This window comes from Chroicocephalus ridibundus, chromosome 1 (genome assembly GCF_963924245.1).
Source record: "Chroicocephalus ridibundus chromosome 1, bChrRid1.1, whole genome shotgun sequence".
In the NCBI taxonomy this organism is placed as follows: domain Eukaryota; kingdom Metazoa; phylum Chordata; class Aves; order Charadriiformes; family Laridae; genus Chroicocephalus; species Chroicocephalus ridibundus.
The window spans coordinates 70831009-70849556 of NC_086284.1; the positions used below are offsets into that span (position 1 = coordinate 70831009).

The 18548-nt window shown below is 39.1% G+C and overlaps 1 protein-coding gene across 1 annotated transcript in view; it reads right to left on the reverse strand.

The window, feature by feature from the left end:
* NCK2 (NCK adaptor protein 2) overlaps positions 1-18548 on the reverse strand; it is an 88113-nt gene that overhangs the window by 30271 nt on the left and 39294 nt on the right. Inside the window, exon 3 of the mRNA XM_063338837.1 lies at positions 2535-2776. Within this exon, the coding sequence (XP_063194907.1) occupies positions 2535-2760 (226 nt within the window). The 5' untranslated portion in view covers positions 2761-2776. The remainder of the gene's footprint in view (positions 1-2534; positions 2777-18548) is intronic.

An 18548-nucleotide genomic window follows, 5' to 3' on the forward strand; every position in this document is an offset into this window, starting at 1 on the left:
TTTTCAGTTCAGTACCCGACATTTTGGTAATAGCTTCAAGATTGAAGCTGGAAACAGGTTTGGTTTAAGGACTAATGCTCCTGACCGCCACTCCCATCTGTGCTGGGTTCGCGGGTATTTTAATGTGAATTTTCTTGTGATCTTAGGAAAGGCACGTTTGATGAGACAAATAGACGTATTTCTATAAAGAGAACTTAAGAACTTGTTTCACTGCGCGCAGCAAAACTTTCAAACGCTGTTTCACTAGATCAAGCATCAGCCTTGCAATTTGCAAGCCTTTGTTAAAAAAAGGAAAAAAAAGTGCATTTTTTTATGGCCTCTCAGAACAAAGGATCCTCCAAGGAAAGACACATGCTCTTCTTGTTCTGAATAGGAAATTACCGTACAAGACGACAAGTAAGACTTAAAGACTATAGTTTAGTTGAGGACTCCAATTCAGGAAAGGTAAAAAGAAAATTGTAGAGATACGTGGTGCACAGCACAGACCTAAGTTTCATTATGCTAAGCAGTTCACTTAAACTATAAAAAAAAAGAATACTCTTAAGCACCAACATTTTTGGGGGGTGTTAAGAATATCCTGAGCCAATTTGTGGGTTGGGTATGGCTGAGGCAGTTTCTCACTGTCACAGGATGTGCGAGCATGAGGTGCTTTGCACTCTGTATGTTTAACAGCTACATGTGGTCACCACAAAAGAAAAAGCTAGGCTCCACCACATGTTATTTTCTGCCTCGGCTGAACAAACGCATCGAGAAAACTATTTGAAAAAGTACAGGGGAATCAGTAGATTGTAACAGTCCTTCAGAACTTAAAAACCTGTGTAAGTCTGTGCAAAGGGCTGAGGTTTGGAAGATGCGACGTATGCAAAGGCTCGGCCGTGAAACCACCAAACTATTTTCTCACACTGTTTCATCAGTCGCCACCATAATGAAGTGAAGCATCCTGCAGCACGCAGCTTTGTTAAGATCAGGGAGGTAAACATGTATATATGCTAGGACACATCTCTGTTCCTTCACTTAAACACCTTTCTGTTGGATATAAATAAAAATGTGTTTCTTTATATCAAGTAAATACTGTCCGCATTTTACACAAACACTTGATATGTTCACAACAGAAATGCAATCCTTTCATAAAGCAGCTTTTAGACAAAATATATATGTATGTATGTATTTTAAATAACATAAATCCATATAAAAGGAGCTTAAAGTCACAACTGGGATTTCGATTTTAACTAGTTAATTGATGTTGGAGCTTATTCTTTAAACAAATCTTTGAGAAGGCATAGTAACACTTGCTGGCACTGTAATGAGTATATTCCAAGAGTACCTGTAGAAAAGCCTACGATTTTCAATATTACTATCGCAAATCTTGTGATAACCTTGTTTGCCTGCCACCCATCCTGTAGCCCTCAATTATCACGTACTTTATGGCAGCTCAGCAATAGAGGACACTGTAATGAAGTAGTGACCGAGAAACCTAACCTGTGAGACACAACACTAGCACAGGACGCCTGCGATAAACCTACACGAGCTATTGCCACGTTATTTTTAAGTGAAACTTTTTGCTTTCTACCAAGTCCAATCTCAAATTCTAATTTTTCTGTTGAAGAGCCAGTATTTTTTGCAGCAAACTGCAACAGAGCAAGTTTGCCCTATGGCAGACTTCACAAAACACAGGCAAAAACCAAAACACAAGCAAAAAATAACCTCAAAACACCTCCAGGTGCATATCTGTTTCTGTTTTATTCATTGAATCCCAAAATACCACTAGTAGAGTTTTGGGGGTTTTTTTGCCTCTATAAGTAAAATGATCACTTACTGCTATGTTTAACTTTTTCTAGCCATATGCAAAGCCTTTTATTTTCTAGTAATTTAAGGCCATTAAAAATCATTGCAAAAATAAAGACAAAAAAATTCATGTCACATGACTTCCAAATATATTTCTTCAAAATACACTCAAATTTTTTCAAAAGTATATTATTTTATACATGTGATACATAGTTGTGAAGAATTTATGTGCAAGTATAGAATAGAGTACATATTAAGGAGTTGGAAGCAGAAGAAACGCCTGGGCCCACAGGAACTTAACTCCTGACACTGCACATAGCCACATCATACAATCCCATGCATACAGTGATTCAGCTTTGCTATGATAGCTATGCTGAACAATCCAGTTTACATCCTTCTACTTCTGAGTGAGAGGACTTGGCATGAGAGGAGACAATCAGCAGTTGATATCTCAATGAAAACACAGTTCTTCAGCCACTGAGAATACACAACCTCTGACAAACTGGAACAAAACTAACATCTTATTCTCCTGGATGTGATACGAGAAAACCTGTTAAGATTTTTCCACATGATTCTCCTCCCGCCCCTGCTTGCTCTCTCCCTCCCTCCATGATCCACCATGTCACCTCACACTAAGGATTCAGAAAATCCAAACAAGCATGTTAAAAATATTTATATGCAACATTACATTCCCAATCTGAAACCCATCATGTCTACTAAACTTCTTCCAAAATACAAAAAGTACTTACCCAATGTGTCTTTTAGATTTTTAACCAGAGAACCTTTCTTCAAGCTGTTTTTTCGCTCCACATAATTTGATGGCACATATCCCGTTTTGTTGGCCGCGTTTCTTACCCTCCACCATGTCTTGGAATCATCTAATAGCCAAAGACGCTCATTTTTCTTGATGTCAAGTTCTTGGTCCTGCTGTGCAGTGTAATCCCACTTTGCAATAACAATAACTTCTTCTGTCATCTTTCATGGAGTCCTTCTGCAAGGAAATATTAAAACATGCTCATCGGTAAATTATATCATGTAATCCTTACTCAGGTTTTTCTTTGAGTTCTTCTGAAATAAGCAAGAAAAGGGTAAGGCAAAATGAGAATGTCATACAGAGAAAAACTCATAGATTGGATCTCCTCTTTTAAAAATAAGGGAAGTCCTATTGACCTTTCTTGCTTTTTCTGCCACTAAAATATGACAACACCTCAATAGTAAATTCTAGTTATAATGTATTACGCTCACTTCCTCTGAATGTATATAAAACATTATTCAGATATACATTAATAAAGGCTAATTTATAAAACCGATTTAGTTTTTGCATATAGCACTATAAAACTATCCCACACCTGGCAATTAAAGTTCTGATCTGAGAAAAAAAAACAAAAACAGCAGCATTCCAAAAATATACTTTCCTTCTGCCCTAGTTTCTCATCCTCATACTAACATATCATTTATATGTGGGTTTTTTTGCATTTAAACAAAGTTATCCATTCTTTTTTTTGTAGGAATTTAAAAATACTTCAAGAAGCAATGTAACTCGGCAGAGAAATCTGCCACCAAGAAGAGGGTACTCTCTTTAGTAAGCCCTTGCTCACAATGTTCTCTGCAGGCAGCACAAGACTGCATTTTACGAGAAGCCTTTGCTCCCGGGAAGATCCCGGTTCACTGCAGTCCTGCACCAGACACAAGTCAGTGGCGTGAAGAGTATCCACTGTGCTTTCCTCGACTGCATTTCCTTTCTTCCCAACCTGAAACTTACACAGATTTCTGTTAAGACTGAATGAGTTGGGTTTTTGTTTTTTTTTTTTTTTTTTACTTACCTGTAACAAGAATGATCTTTTCCAAAGCTATTTGTCAGCTGCATAAAGACAGCTGTATGCTTCCATGTTTTCCTACGCATCCCAGTCATTACTGGGAACAACATGAGGGAGCACAATAGTGTGCAAGAAAGAGAAAAGTCCCATGCCAGTGACATCCAAACATATTACAATGCCAACCAAAACACGTTGATTTTATCCTCTAAATTCTGAAAAGTTACCTAAAATTTTCTACTTGCTGACAGGGTTTTTTGGGGGAAGAGGGAAGTGAAGGAGGATGGGAGAGACTGGGAGGTAAGAATATATTTGAAAATCAATGTAGCAGATTTTTTTTTTTTTTTTTTTTTTTTTTTTTTTTTTTTTAAGTAAAAGCTGTAGATTTCCTTTAAAGTACACAGTAGTGGAAACACGTCCCAGAGTACTTTAAACTACTAATGTCCAAGGATATTTTTAACATGATTTGACTTTGTTGCCTAGTTCTTAGCAGTCCACAACCCTATGAACTCTGATACCTAATAGTTTAGGTGACAAAAAGATAATTAAAAAAACTAGACAGCCAAGCAGTCTACTCTTTCAAAGAAAAATAGGACTCTATTATAATTTAATAGCCGCCTCTTACTATTTTTGTTTCCAGAAGAGCACCGTATAGGGTTGAGCTATAGTTGCTAAACTATTTGACAGCAAAGCTCTGGAAAGCACCAGCAACGTCACCCCTCATGGCCAAGGTAGGATGACATTTTTGAAAATCCGAAGCTGAAATCAACAGGCTTAAGTTCTCATTTTCCAATTAGAAAACAAAAAGGAACATACAAAAATTAAAACAGCGTTCCAATGTGAGTTTGCATAGCTGAGAGTCCCAAGATAAATTCAGAAACAAGTTACTATGTTTTGAATAATTGAGAATAAACACAACCCTTACAGTTCAAACAGGCTGTGACTTATGCAGGTGGAATTGATGAGTTTACAAGAAATAAATCACTACACCCTTCAACAATTTTTTTACCCTAAAATAATAATCCCATCTGACAATGACATAGGAGAGCCTGAGCTTTGGACCGCAGTCTCCAATAAACTGCCCTGGTTTCTGACTCACATAAAATGGACAGATAGCCTGCAGGTCGATAAGCTGATGTAGCCACAGGGGGACTGCAATCAAGCACGTTCTGGAGGCCAGTGTTGTCAATATGATCTCTCTTTCCAGTTTAGATTGGTTTATTTTATCTCAGCAATTGTAAAATGGTCAATTCTTACTGTTCCTGGGGACATGGAGAACATGAAGAAATAGGACACCATCAATGCAGTTAGCTGATGTTGCCACCACACAGGCTCCACTTCTAAAAAGGTTATTTTCACAACACAGGCAAGTTAAAATTATCTATCAATAGTACAGTATATTAATAATAAAAAACACATTAGGCATAATATTTGACTAGCGACTCACAGAAAGCTATTAAACTCTTCCCATCCCTCTGAAGCAAAAAATAATTGGCCCGTGTTGTAAGAGTCACCAAGTGTTTCCCTAAGGTGTTGGGCAAGGACAGAAGCACGGGAAGAGACCACACGTCAGGGCTGACGACGGCAACTATACAGTCCTCCGAAATTCACTCAGGACAGGGAACCTCAGGCTACCTGATTTCTACAATTCCAGTTATTGTTGATGTGTAAAACTGCCACTCTGCATGGGAAACAATGTCATTTCACAAGCAGACCCCTTGCATGATGCAATTTTGGCAGAAGCATGGGGAAGCCAAGTTTCTCAAGTGGCACGCTCACGCAGAACCCATTTCAGTAAAATACTCCAGGTTTTGCTGAATGTTTAATGGCACACGCATTCCTACTCAACTGGGGACAGGATTATAACCAGCCAAAATGCATCATATAATTGCAGCTAAACATTTGGTCATTTAAAGATGTATGCATGTCTGTGGAGGAGTTCGGTTGCACTGTTTTTTTAGGGTTTGGGTAGTGGGGTTTTTTTTGTTGCTTCGTTTTGTGGTTGGTTTTTTTGGTTGTTTTTTGGTTTTGTTTTGTTTTTTGTTTTTCTTTAATGGGGGGAATTAGTACTACAGTTCTTAAAATTACTTTCTTCTGGTTACATCATTAGACTGGCTCCATCAAGGACAATAAGGTTCTTCCTGTGACATTTGCAGAGCTAAGATTTCCTTGTATGTGAATAAGGACACATTTGTTCCCCAGAAGGGGGGATGTAGAATTAATAGTTTTGAAATACTTCTGCAACACAGCTGTGTGCCAAACAAAAGATTAGAAGCAAATGACATAACTAGATTTGGGGAAAAACATAAGGAAAAAACAGTAATACAACCTTCCAAAGCATCTGAGCACCCCATAAAAACTCAACACGTGCTTGGAATTTCTTAACTATTTTGCTTATAGACTGCACAATAAAAAAAATATCAGAGTCCTCATAGATTCTAATGTTAACACAAGACTCCTTCACATCAAGAAAATGAAAAACCATTACTGCTAAGAGTGTACAATCTTCTGGAATGTTCCTCCTCAAAAAGCTCAAAAGTTCCAGCGCTTAAATACAGAGTCTTCGCCTCATAGCCGATAGGATAATACCCCCCCCACTTTAAGAAGTACCAGTGAAAAGCTTTGAAAGACCTATGCAAGGAACTGTAAATTTATGAAACGTAACACAGCCATTTCTCAGTACAAGATTGTTTTGCTTTAAAAAGCATATGTATGGCCTTGGGCTTTAGCTTACTGTATCAAGCAGTCATTTGCTTCACTTTTACGGCAATCCAACTTCCAACTGCAGTTTTTTAAATAAAAAGAAAAAAAAAAAAGGCAAAAAGCCCAAAGACCCCCCACTAAACAAGCAAACAAACAAAACTCCAGAACCCAGACCCTCGAAAGGTAATTCTTGTATTAACTATGTGACCAATACACACTTCCAATCCCTTTTAAAGCCAGCACTTCCTAGCAGCGGACGCAAACTAATTTATTTTACCAATATTGCTCTGCTGAAATGTTACAACTAATTAGATGGAGCTCAGGTACTTTCAGACACTTTGTTTCTTCCCTCCAATTTAGGTTTTGTTAGGAGACGAGTCCTGTCTTCTTGCCCTACTGCAGAACCACATGTAAAACGTTCTAACACAAAAAACGTGCTTGGGAGAGAGAGGGAAAACCGAAAAACCTGCCAGGCTGGGAAGATAGTGAACAAAAACCCAGCCAAGGTAAAGTCAGTCATAAGAAGACTGTACTGAAAGCCTTCTCAGACAGGTGAGGGACATTTGCTAACCCTAAGGCAGAACAAAGGCAGACATCAGTGGAATATCTACTACTGCAGCTCCTGCATAGACTGTATCAGAAAAGTCCAGAAAGGAAAAGGCTATGCTCAACAAACTATCGATTCAAAAGTTATCAATGGCTGAAAAAATACCCGCAAAGACAAACAAACAGCTATGCCGTTTTGAAACAATGCTTAAAACTAAACTATGCAAACAATATTCGAGACTATGGAAACTTAAATGTAGAACTTAAGAGAATTTGCTCCCTAGTAAATATGCTCGTGATTTTTCATGGGAAATCTGATGTTATTTTAAATATCAAACTATATATAATTGTTACGCAGATCTCATCTTCTTTTATCAGGCCCGGATTATTTTTTTTCCCCCCCATATATGTTTCTCCTACAATGATAAAGGATCCATCCCAGCATGCCACCTGAACTAGAATCTTCTGTAGACTGACATAAGTTAACACTCCCACTAGTTTAACGCCCTGACCCAATGATGGGCAGAAAAGCAGCATCTCCTGCCTTCAGGAGGAAGACTCAGGGTTACGTCAGGGACACAGTTAGTTAGGATACCGCAAACGGGAGGTATGGTTGATCTTTAACGATGCAGTGAGAAAAGCAGCAGTTGCTCCCCCTGTTCACAACTTATTTTGCAAAAAAGAAACATGTCTGAAAAATGACTGACAGTAATGCTTGAAATTTAATCCCTCACCAAGGGAACAAGCAAAAAGTCTATTAATAGGAAGTGACAATTGATATAACAGACTGTTCTGGAATTGGATGTCCTCTTAAAACACACTGAAAGAAAGGTACTAAATGGATACGGAGGCTTTTACATGACAATGATGAGCATAAAACACATAATTGTTATATGGTATTACATAAGACATAATTACTGTACAATATTTAGTTAATTGTCTTGGGAGAATTAAAAGATAACTAATGACATATCATGGTTTGCTCTAAGATTTGAAGGCTGAACAACCTCTTCTGCTGCCCCCAAACTCTGGAAATCAAAATGGGTATTGAACTCTGCAGTGATGGGCCAGCTATCTGGTGTCCACTTGATTAATCTTTCAGAAGCAAACAGGCAATATTTGGTCTTCTAAGGTAACACAGTTGTGGAAAATTAAAAAAAAAAAGTCTCTTTCTATCAAGGCCTCTTTTACAGTGACCGGATGTGCTTACTGGATTATGTTAGTAGAATAATTTGTATTAAAACACTTTATCTGAAGTACACGCTAAGTCTGAAGCTTTCTTATGAAGATGCAATCTCTGATTAGCCTGCCTACTGTTTCAGGAGGTTTGAAGCTTTGTTTTCACTTAGTTGTTTTCTTTGTGGTGTGTGTGGGTGTGTGGTTAGTTGGGTTTTTTTTGTTTTTTTTTTTTTGTTTTGTTTTTTTGTTTGTTTTAATCAGCCTGAGTGAATAGTTTTGACATACAGAAACGTTTCAAAAAAGTGCATCTCTGCATTTGAGATTGTTTCACTCTGTTCTTGAGGATCAGTGAGCACCAAACTCAAAGACAGAGCTCAGAAGGCATTAAAAAGAACAGAAATGTGAATTCAAATGAAAACTTGTGGTAAAAGAATGCACCTTTTGGCGATACTTTTAGCTATTTCCAGTAGAACACAGCATTTTTGACACTTAAAGTATGCATGTTTGTAAAAATGGGAAAGTATCATCTCCTTCAGGCAAAGTCCAAAGTTAACTTAAAACAAGTAAAATATACTATTTCTAATGATTGCTACAAGAAAATCTCAAAATGCGGAAGTATAAAAAAAGAGTAAACAAGCTGACACAAATTATGGCAAACAGTGCCCCATGTTAAAACCAGTAAAACCCTTTCCATGCTTTGCTACACAGGCTATTTGCTGGTGCTCAGACAAATGAAGATGGATCACATAAAGGCCACCATGTCTAACTGCTTCTGCAGTTTAACACTTTAATATTGCATGTAATGTGCGTCAATCCACCTCAAGGGACACATTTATTTGGAAAGAGGTCACTGCACCAAAAATTACTGTAAGAATACTTCTCCCGTCTTTTAAAGAAAGTTAACTAAATAGCTGTAGTGACTAAACGTTCATCATCTGGCTATGCAGTTTTGAGGTGTCAAACCGATACCCGAGCAGAAAAAAACCCACATACCTGGGCTGCCTAAATTGCTGACGGTTTTAACACAAGCTTGACAATTAATTTGGGGTATTTCACTATTAGGTCTCATTAGGATGCATTGACTACTGAACTAAAAGTGATAGCTGAGTAAGTGCAAGAGATTATTATCTAATTTACTTTGATGTGCAAACTGAAGACACAGTCACAATCAATAGAAGCTTCTGTCGGTACTTTAGGAGGGTCAGTTTTACAAAGCTGAAAGCAAGGATGAGTGGAAACTGTAAAGAATAAACATGAACAAAGATGGCAATAAATCCACTGCAAAGGAGGAACATTTTATTACATTTCCCAACCTACTCCCACAATTTAGCATTTATGAATGAAGTATTACAAGGTTAAAAGAATATTCTGTTTAAAAAGTGATGTAAAAAGCTCTAGAGGTTTTCTGTGTCCTTTCTTTGAAAAGGAAAAACTGATAGCAACAAGCTCAAGTCAGGAAATGCAAACTGAAGGTATCAAAAGAAGTGCAGCTCAGCTCATTAAGAACCATAAAAAGTCATTAAACTGCATCTGGAATAAATTAGATATTATCAATAGAATAAGTAAAGAATTAGGCCGAACATTAAGTTTCCTGCACGTAATGTAAGAAAAAAAATGTTTAATACTTATTTCTATGCTATTGGATTATTTTACAGTGACAACCATTTTCTTCTCTGTCAATAACTAGGGTATAAAAATAATAAGAAAAATTAAACACTTTTAATCTTCAAATGAATCCCAAGATTAAGAACTGTCCACAAAGCTTTTACAGCTTTAGCGTCAACTCTGAGGAAAATTTGGAGCAATGAAGAAGTTCTGGGGAGTTACAGTTGTGCCACTAATTTGAAAGCACAAATTAGACATCCTTAATAACACCACGAACTAGTGAGATGAACACTAATCCTAAAGAAAAATAAAAGGAAAGAAAGAAAGGACCCCCTCTAAAAGCCCACAGAGCATACCAGCAGATTATGGATGTGCAATTAGTACTTATTAGAAGGGTTTTAAGGAAGATAAGCATGAACAAACTATTTTTTCCTGTACATTTTTCACTTCATTTGAGCTCCTGATTTAGGCCTACCCAAACCCGCACAGATTAAGAGCCAGCTGCCAGGCAGGCCCAGCCGCGGGGGTGACTTCAAAGGCCGGCTCAGCGGGCACCATTAACCTTTCTGGCAGGTCCCAAGGCATTTGTTCTGAGGTGCAAAAGTGCCCGTTTTCCTTATGAGTCACTTAGGAGAAAGAAAGCCACAATAATTATAGATAAAACTGCGAGGGCGATACAGCCCGGTGGAACCGTTAATCACGTTGGAGGTGCTGCCCTGCCACGGCCCACTTCTACGGGCGCCCCAAGTACGGGTTTTTTAGAGGATACTTCTCGCTAAAATGTAAGCGGGCTGTGTCTTCAAAAAAAGCGAAAGATTAATGTTAATTAACTGATAATTTAGAACTGCAGTAGCTAAGTAACTTCATCTTGAAGCTACCCAACAGCCTGTCCCCCATGCACCTCAAACCCTCGTCCCCTCTGTATCGCCTGCCATTGTTTCAGGGCACAATGCTGCCAGGTTTGGGGTTTTGTTTCTTCAACCGGATGCCTCTGACAGCTTCTAAGCAATGTTTGCTCCTCTCGGCTCCACAACGTATCTGATATCCCCATCTCTTATGCCACAGCAGCTACACTCCGGCGCCTTGTATCTCGCATTACAGAACAACTGCAAACAGGAAACCTCAAGACTAGTTCAGTGGTAACGAATTTCTGCGTAGCTCCAATCCAGCACAAAAGTTAAGCTTGTTTTTTTGTCTTGTAAGTGGCTTAGAAGTCTTTTAAAAAAAGACACACAAAGAAATAGTTGAGAATACATATCGGAAACGCCCAGAAATACATCCTTCCTGCTAAGGAGTCAGTACAGCACTTTACCATTCAACAAAAAAGAAATTTCATGTTATATATGTTTATATAATAACATATAAAAGGATGTTTGTAAAAAAAAAAAAATCCCACACCGTGTTTTCACAAAGCCTATCACACGAATCAGCCTGCCCAAATGAAATAAGCAGGAACTGCTTCAAATGATCTTTTAAAATGTAAACTCGCCGTTTAAGGAAAGGGAATCACAAAGCGGGCATCTCCTCAGCGAGACCCACACGTTTTGCCCGCAGCCCAGAGTCTTGGCGATGACCATCTCTGATGACTGTAGGTGACGACAAAGCCCTTTCCAGCTCTCCAAACCCACCCCAGAAGGAAGGTGTAGCACCAGTGTCTACCAGGCAAGAGCAGCGGAGAAGCCCTCAAAGGCAGAGGTTGCCAAAGCACAACAAATGCAGTGAGGGTGATCTCCCAGCTCACATCTCCCCTCCCTTCTTGTAAGCCAAGGTCACTTCATAGTCACAGCTGACCATTATTCACTAATACAGCTTCATGATTTGGGGCTTACGGTTTCAGAAAAAGTGGAAGTTGCAAGAAAAGGACACAATGATGTCATAACAGTAAGACTCTGGGAAGTATTATTAGATAAGAAAAAAAGTGCTAACACTTATTTGGGAAAGTAGCAGATACTTCAGTCTGCTGCCTCTCTAGTGGTACACAGAGAAAGCCATCGGGGCTGTTACAAGGTAGGCTGCTGCAGCACTAAAAGAACACAAATCTGAATTCTGGCCTTCTGTTAATTCATGTAATACAACCCTAATTTTATACAATGTTCACTCTGTTTCATGCTACGACCTTCATATGAGCTAACCTTCCCCATTTAATATTTCTTTCATTTCATTAGTAATACTCTATGCCACAAAATTTCCTGGTGTGGTGGGGCAGCTCAAGATACAAACGCTTAATCAATGTGACAGTCTTTAAAACACATAATACTAAGTACTATCTTTCCTATTTATGCAATAAGAACTCTGCTGTTTCGGAAAGCTAAGTTTTTAAAAATCTTTTGATGTCTTACTTAAAAAGAAAAGGATATTGCTATACCCCTTCTGGAACAGCATGCCTATTATAAAGTAGGCAGTGTTCATTTTTAGCTTCTGACAGATTATTTAAATTTAAATTTCTATTTCAAAGGAGAAAAACTGGCATTCTACAGGAACAAGCTGGTATTATAGTAACGGATGTTAAGGTTTCACAATACCAGTTAGGAGCCTTATAATTTACCTACGCTTAAAAGATAGATAATGATAATAACAGAAGTTACAGAGAAAACACTCCAATAGGTCTTTAGCTAAGGTAAAACTGAGTATGGTCACCAACACACAGGGCAAAGGGCTTAAAATAAAAACCTGGCTCAAGTCTTTCCATAAACATGGAAAGACTATTAAGAAAACGGCTAAGGACAACCTTAAGGGATTAAAAAAAACAAACAAACATATTTCAGCTTGTTTGGGGTGGGATGGGCAGGGAGAGAGAAGGGGGTAGGGGGTGTTTTTAAGAAATCTGTACTTTTATTTCATTTGGAAAGCAGCACAAAGATTTACAGACGGTACTGGCAACCTTCTAGAGACCAGGCAAAAAACACTGAGGACGAGGATTTTTGTAGTTAGATGATTTTATTAGTACTTCATCCAACCCAGATGGTATTTTTGGAAGAAGGTATTTCCCTGTATCTTTGAAGACTATAACAAACTTGCATCTTTTCATGCCCTCTTATTATATACTTATCAGAAAACATAAGGAGTGTGAATTACTAAGTTATCATCGCTGGTTTTAGTCTGTTAAAAGAGGGGGGGAAGTCTGAATGTAAGGCAACTCCAACCGCAGACAGCCAGCTAACATCCCTTCCTACCAACTCCTTCCTCCAGCCTTTAGTCCCCACATACTCGCGCCATCTGTCCTCAAACTCCCTTTCGTGCATCAGTTGCTGCAAGCTCCACCAGCAGACAGGTTCTCATTCTGCCTCCATGAGCAGCCTACGCAGATGCAACTATTGCGGATGACGCAATCTGCAGTGACTTTTTACACTATTAGGGCAAAAAGCTGCTTCTTGCTTTATTTTGAAGGCATTGCCACCAAGAGCGATGGATGGTTTTCCACATTCTAGACAGCAATGGTAAAACCCAGACTGCACAGAGAGGACACCTTAGGACCCTTCGGCTACAAACAGCATGAGACAAACAGGGAGAAGGCAGCTTTTTTGACCTATGTTTCTTGGCTGCAGAGTAAACACCACAGAACCCCAGACACTGCCTCACATTTAAATAAATACAGAGAGAGGCTCAGAGAAGAGCATCGGCTCACCTTTTTCTGAATTCTTTTAAAAGCAGTTTCAGAAAAGCCACAGAGCTAATAGACAGCTCAACCCTCGCTTTTGGGAAAAGAGACCTCATCTCGCCTTTAAAACAGCAGCAACGATTAATGGCCACATCTACGCATTGGTTTATGTGTGTTTCTATGAAGTCAGAGACAGGGATAAGCTTAATGTTTGTTGATGTTGCTCTGGACCGTTCTCTCTCCATTCCTCCCAGCAGATAACATTCAAGCTTACCTATACATTTGGAAATACATGGGGGGAAAAAAACCACACAAACGCACAAACAAAAAAAACAAGATACAAGGAGGGGAAAGTCCAGGAAAAATACAACATACATTAGGTGTCTAGACTAGACAAAATTATAAAATAATTTTACACCTCCCAACCTCTCCATAATCCCTTACAAAAAGGGGGCAGGAGGGTGCCAAGCACACAAGATCACAGAAAAAACCCAGACACTCTACTGAAAGGACATTTAGGTAATATTATCTATATGACAGACTGATGAAACATGCTCTGTGGAAGAACAAATTAAGTGTATCACTGTTCATGCATTTTCATCCTCACTACCAATAAACCTTCCTTCTCGCCTTGAAATTAAAACAGTCGGCCACTCAAGATATGGTGAACAACACAAAATTTTATAAGGGAGACATCCTTGAATTTCTTTCAAGACAAAAAAAAAAAAAAAAAAAGGCGTTTGCATGATTTTCTTGCCTTGCTGCTTCTTTTCCCCTAGCTCAAACATTCAATGGTCTGCAGGAATTATACTTCACTAGAAGTGTTAGTACCTTTATGTATTGTATAAACAAAGAACAGACCTCAGACATAAGAAGTTTAACCTTGATCTTACACAGAAGGACAAAGCTCAGAATCACTGTGGATTGCTGCGTTTTCCTGCTAATCCCTTGAAACGCTGCTACCTACTTTTCAAGAGGTTTCACTTTAAACTGTCTATAAAATGCTGAAAATAAAATTGAACTGCTGACCTTCTGTTCCCCAATAGAAACATCATATATTCACTTTTTAACTAGAAAGAGGAAGCGATGTTTGTTCAGTTCAAAAACGCATTTATTCCCAACCAAAGCTGTTTAAGAAAAAAAAAAAAGAGTACATTGTCCATTTCTAGACAATGATCACTTTATAGTCTTAAGCAATTTATCAATTGCTTTACAAAAAACCCCATTCAATCTACCTCATGACAGTAGGAAAATGTGAAAAATATGTATATTAAAACATTTTTTAACTTTCTAGCTCACAGAACATAAAGTCTTTTAAGTGCCCTGTTCAAACTCTGTTTCTGTGAACTTCCAGTTTACTGTCATTTCAAATATTGAATAAATTCTTAGACTTCTGGATTTTTTTTACTAGGTCACCTAGACCAGAATTTTTATCCAATATAAAGAGGTGCATGTGGCAGTGAAAAAAACCAAACACAAAAAACCCGAACACAAAAATATAAGATACTTCTCAGTTTAACTCTCTAGGCAAAGTTCTACAGATTTTTACCTGAATTTGCGTTACTGAACACCAATTTCTCATATCTAGGAGAGTTTCTCAGGCAAAAAGCTACTTTCTGGAAGCAGTGTCTTTGAATATTACAGGTAAAAATAATCACCGGACACAAGATAACATTCTTGATTCTGTAACCAAGGAGGCAGCTTGAAAGATACAGTGTTAGATTTCATTAAGAAACAGCTAACACCATTAAAATTATTCCTGTATAAATCTGTACATCTTCCTGAAGAAGACTGGACCGCAAGACAGTTATTTGGAAAGCTATCCTTTTAATTTCCTGATCGGACACGTACCAAGAGAAAGCACGATTTAAATGAAAAGACACTCTTGGATCTTTGTATGAGACGTGAGCGGATGCTGCAGCTTCACGAGTCTTTTGCCGGTCAGATGAACTGCTGTGCTAATGCTACACAAGCAGGAAACTATCAGCCCAGGCAAGAAAGGGCCATCCCAACCTCCCCCTGAAGTTATCTGTTCTCCTTCTATCTAATAGCTCTTCAGAGTCAAGACAGGAATCCTTTCTTACCGCTCCCAAAACACAAGCGCGGAGGAAACCCCGTCCCTCACACTTTTCAAAAACAGAACAGGTTTCAAAACAACCTGTCCTATACGCTTTAACTTTAAAGTCAAGGCTTCATTTTTGGTCTGGAATGTTGCCAGCATTTATTTATTTCAATCAAATTATTTCTTACATACTCCAGTTCAAATGCGGTCCTCTTCCAAAAATCAGTACTTGGGAGTGCTCTGCCACATGATTGTAGCAGCAAGCTATTATTAATTCCTCAGTCAAAGGGAAGGGACACAAATCCAAGAGAGAAACACCATTCACTGAAGGGGAAAAAGGATGAAAAGGGATTTACTGAAACCCTCCTGCCAGGTATGCTCCAGAGAACACAGCCTGCTGTAAGCACATTAGGAAGATGCTCCTTATTCTGAACTCTTACCTTGCAGTTCAGGTGTCAGCTGCTTTAAGATGGCTTACACAACCTAAAAAGTTGTTCCACTACTATTCCCCCAACTTGATTTTCCACTGCACCAGAACTGCTGCTTAAAAAGATAAGCTTCTGAAAGCAAACTTTTACCAGATAAAGACTAGAAATATCTGACTTTTTAAATAGAAACAGTTACCCAAAACCAAGAATAAGCAATTAAAAGAGTCCACATTCCCATGAGCAAAATATACATTCAGTAGAGACCGACACTGCCTGGCTACGCCAGACTCTCGTCCTTCTTTATTCCCACTCTCAACTCCAATGCTTGACCAAAACTGAATCTTTCTAAACTCCTCTAAATCTCCTTGTACTGTTTCATCTTCTGCCAGAAAATTTGTCACTTTTCTGAATGAAATCTCCCTGCAATAAATAAATCAGTTCAAAACTAAGCATTTGGCTTTGGCTGCTACATGACATTCCCTCTCATCCACAAACGTTATGTACTCTTGCACTGATGAGACGTTCTATTCTCACACACTCACAGATACATTTTCTTCCTCACTCCCACCAGATAACAATAAAATGCATCAACAAATGTGAAAGGGAATAATAGTAGCCAAATAATTTCCAAAGGTGGAGAGACACTGTGGGGATTAATATCTGTACTGGAACCAAGATTAAATAAAGGAAAAACAGGTTCAAAACCACAGGTCTGAAATTTAGAACTTTAGCCACAGAGTTCTCGTTACTTCTAGGTCAATACAAATTTAAAAATTTATATTGCTACTGAGTTTCAATAAGAGTGACTATGCCATCATTGTTTCATATACAAGTTTAGTTGAGAGCCACACAAAATATTTAGTACTTGACAGCTTCTTGTAGTACCTTAGTACTAATTGTAGTCAAAATTCGAGTGACACACCACAACTCTGTTTTAAGTAATTTCACAACAACAGTACACAATTTCTTCATTATCTAAATTAGAACTTACTAAGAGAAGCCAATAGTGTTACCAAATCTGCAGCAGGCCTCAATGAAAAAGGCTTTTTAAACAAATTCATACGCAAACATTGAGAGCTGTGGCGCAGTATATGAAAGGAGCAGCAAATTACAATTCCTGGGCTCATCAAAAGTACGAGCAAGTATATAAAAATTCACAAGTCACCTCAAGGTGGGAAAGAGAATTGGGAGAAGGGGGAAGACACGTGCATCCCCTTCTCCCCGTGAACCTCTGGGAGAACTTACAGAAGAGATATCCCTTTTCCTTCCCTGCATCACAGAACCTCTGAATGCTTCAAGTGACTAATACCAAGCATTTTTATTTTATTTGTTCTTGTTCTTAAGCTCCTTGTTGAAAATTAAGCTCTGAGGAACAGGTCTTGGACTGAAGTGCTATTTGATGCCTTGCTCCTGCTCCTCTAGTGTGCAATATATTTATATTCAAAACCTCAAACCTGAAACCTAATCAAATTCAACAAGTGCAAGTGTAGGGTCCTGCACCTGGGGAGGAATAACCCCATGCACCAGTACAGGTTGGGGGGTGACCTGCTGTAAAGCAGCTCTGTAGAGAGAGAACTGGGAGTCCTGGTCATGACCATGAGACAGCAGTGTGCCCTTGTGGCCAATAAGGCCAATGGTCTCTTGGGGTGCATTAAAAAGAGCGTGGCCAGCAGGTCAAGGGAGGTTATCCTTCTCTATACTCTGGCCTTGGTGAGGCCGCATCTGGAGTACTGACTGGGTCCAGTTCTGGGCTCCCCAGTTTAAGAAGGGCAGGGAACTACTGGAGAGAGTCCAGTGGAGGGCTACAGAGATGATCAAGGGAATGGAGCATCTCTCTTACGAGGAAAGGCTGAGACCTGGGTCTGTTTAGCCTGGAGAAGAGAAGACCGAGATGGGATCTCATCAATGCTTATCAATATCTAAAGGGCGGATGTCAAGAGGATGGGGTCAAGACTCTTCTCAGCGGTGCCCAGTGACAGGACAAGGGGCAATGGATACAAGCTAGAACAAAGGAAATTCCATCTCAACATGAGGAAAAACTTCTTTACTTTGAGGGTGGCAGAGCACTCGAACAAGCTGCCCACAGAGGTTGCAGAGTCGCCTTCTCTGGAGATACTTAAAACCCGCCTGAATACATTCCCGTCCAGCCTGCTCTAGGTGGACCTGCTTTGGCAAGGGGGTTGGAGCAGATGATCTCTGGAGGTCCCTTCCAACCTCTACAATCCTGTGAGTCTGTGAAACCAACCTTTAGTTCCAAAAAGGTAAGCAGTACTGTGTCATTGCATCAAATGCTGCCCTTAGGTTTTGTTACTCTTATTTTTTGTTACATGTATTTTGTTACTCTTATTTTTAACCATTCTACAGAATTAGTCAGGGTACTGGCTCAGGATCGGGAAATGCCCAGTCACCACTTCCAGTAGCCTGGTTTGTACCATCATTTTCCTCTGATTCTCCTGTCACAGCAACCTACTGATCTCTCCGCCCCAACCTTTTTTCCTAAAGAATACACAGCAGCAGCCGCTCCTCACACAACTGGACATAAACAGCACACCTATGGGACACTGCCATTTTGGCCACCAGTTACAGGGTTACAGCTCACAGGTCAGGACTTCCTGAAATTTCAGCAACCTACTGTTGTCAGAAAGTATGTTATAGCAGCCGTGCATCCAAAGAGTGCCTGAAGCACAAGCCAGCAGTTGAGAATGCAAGATTCCATTATCCCTCTGAGGGTAAATTCAATTTCTAGAGAGCACAACTGTCAAAACCTTGCTTAGCAGCTAGTTTCAAAACCAGTTTTATAAACATACACACACACCAGGTTTGTAGTT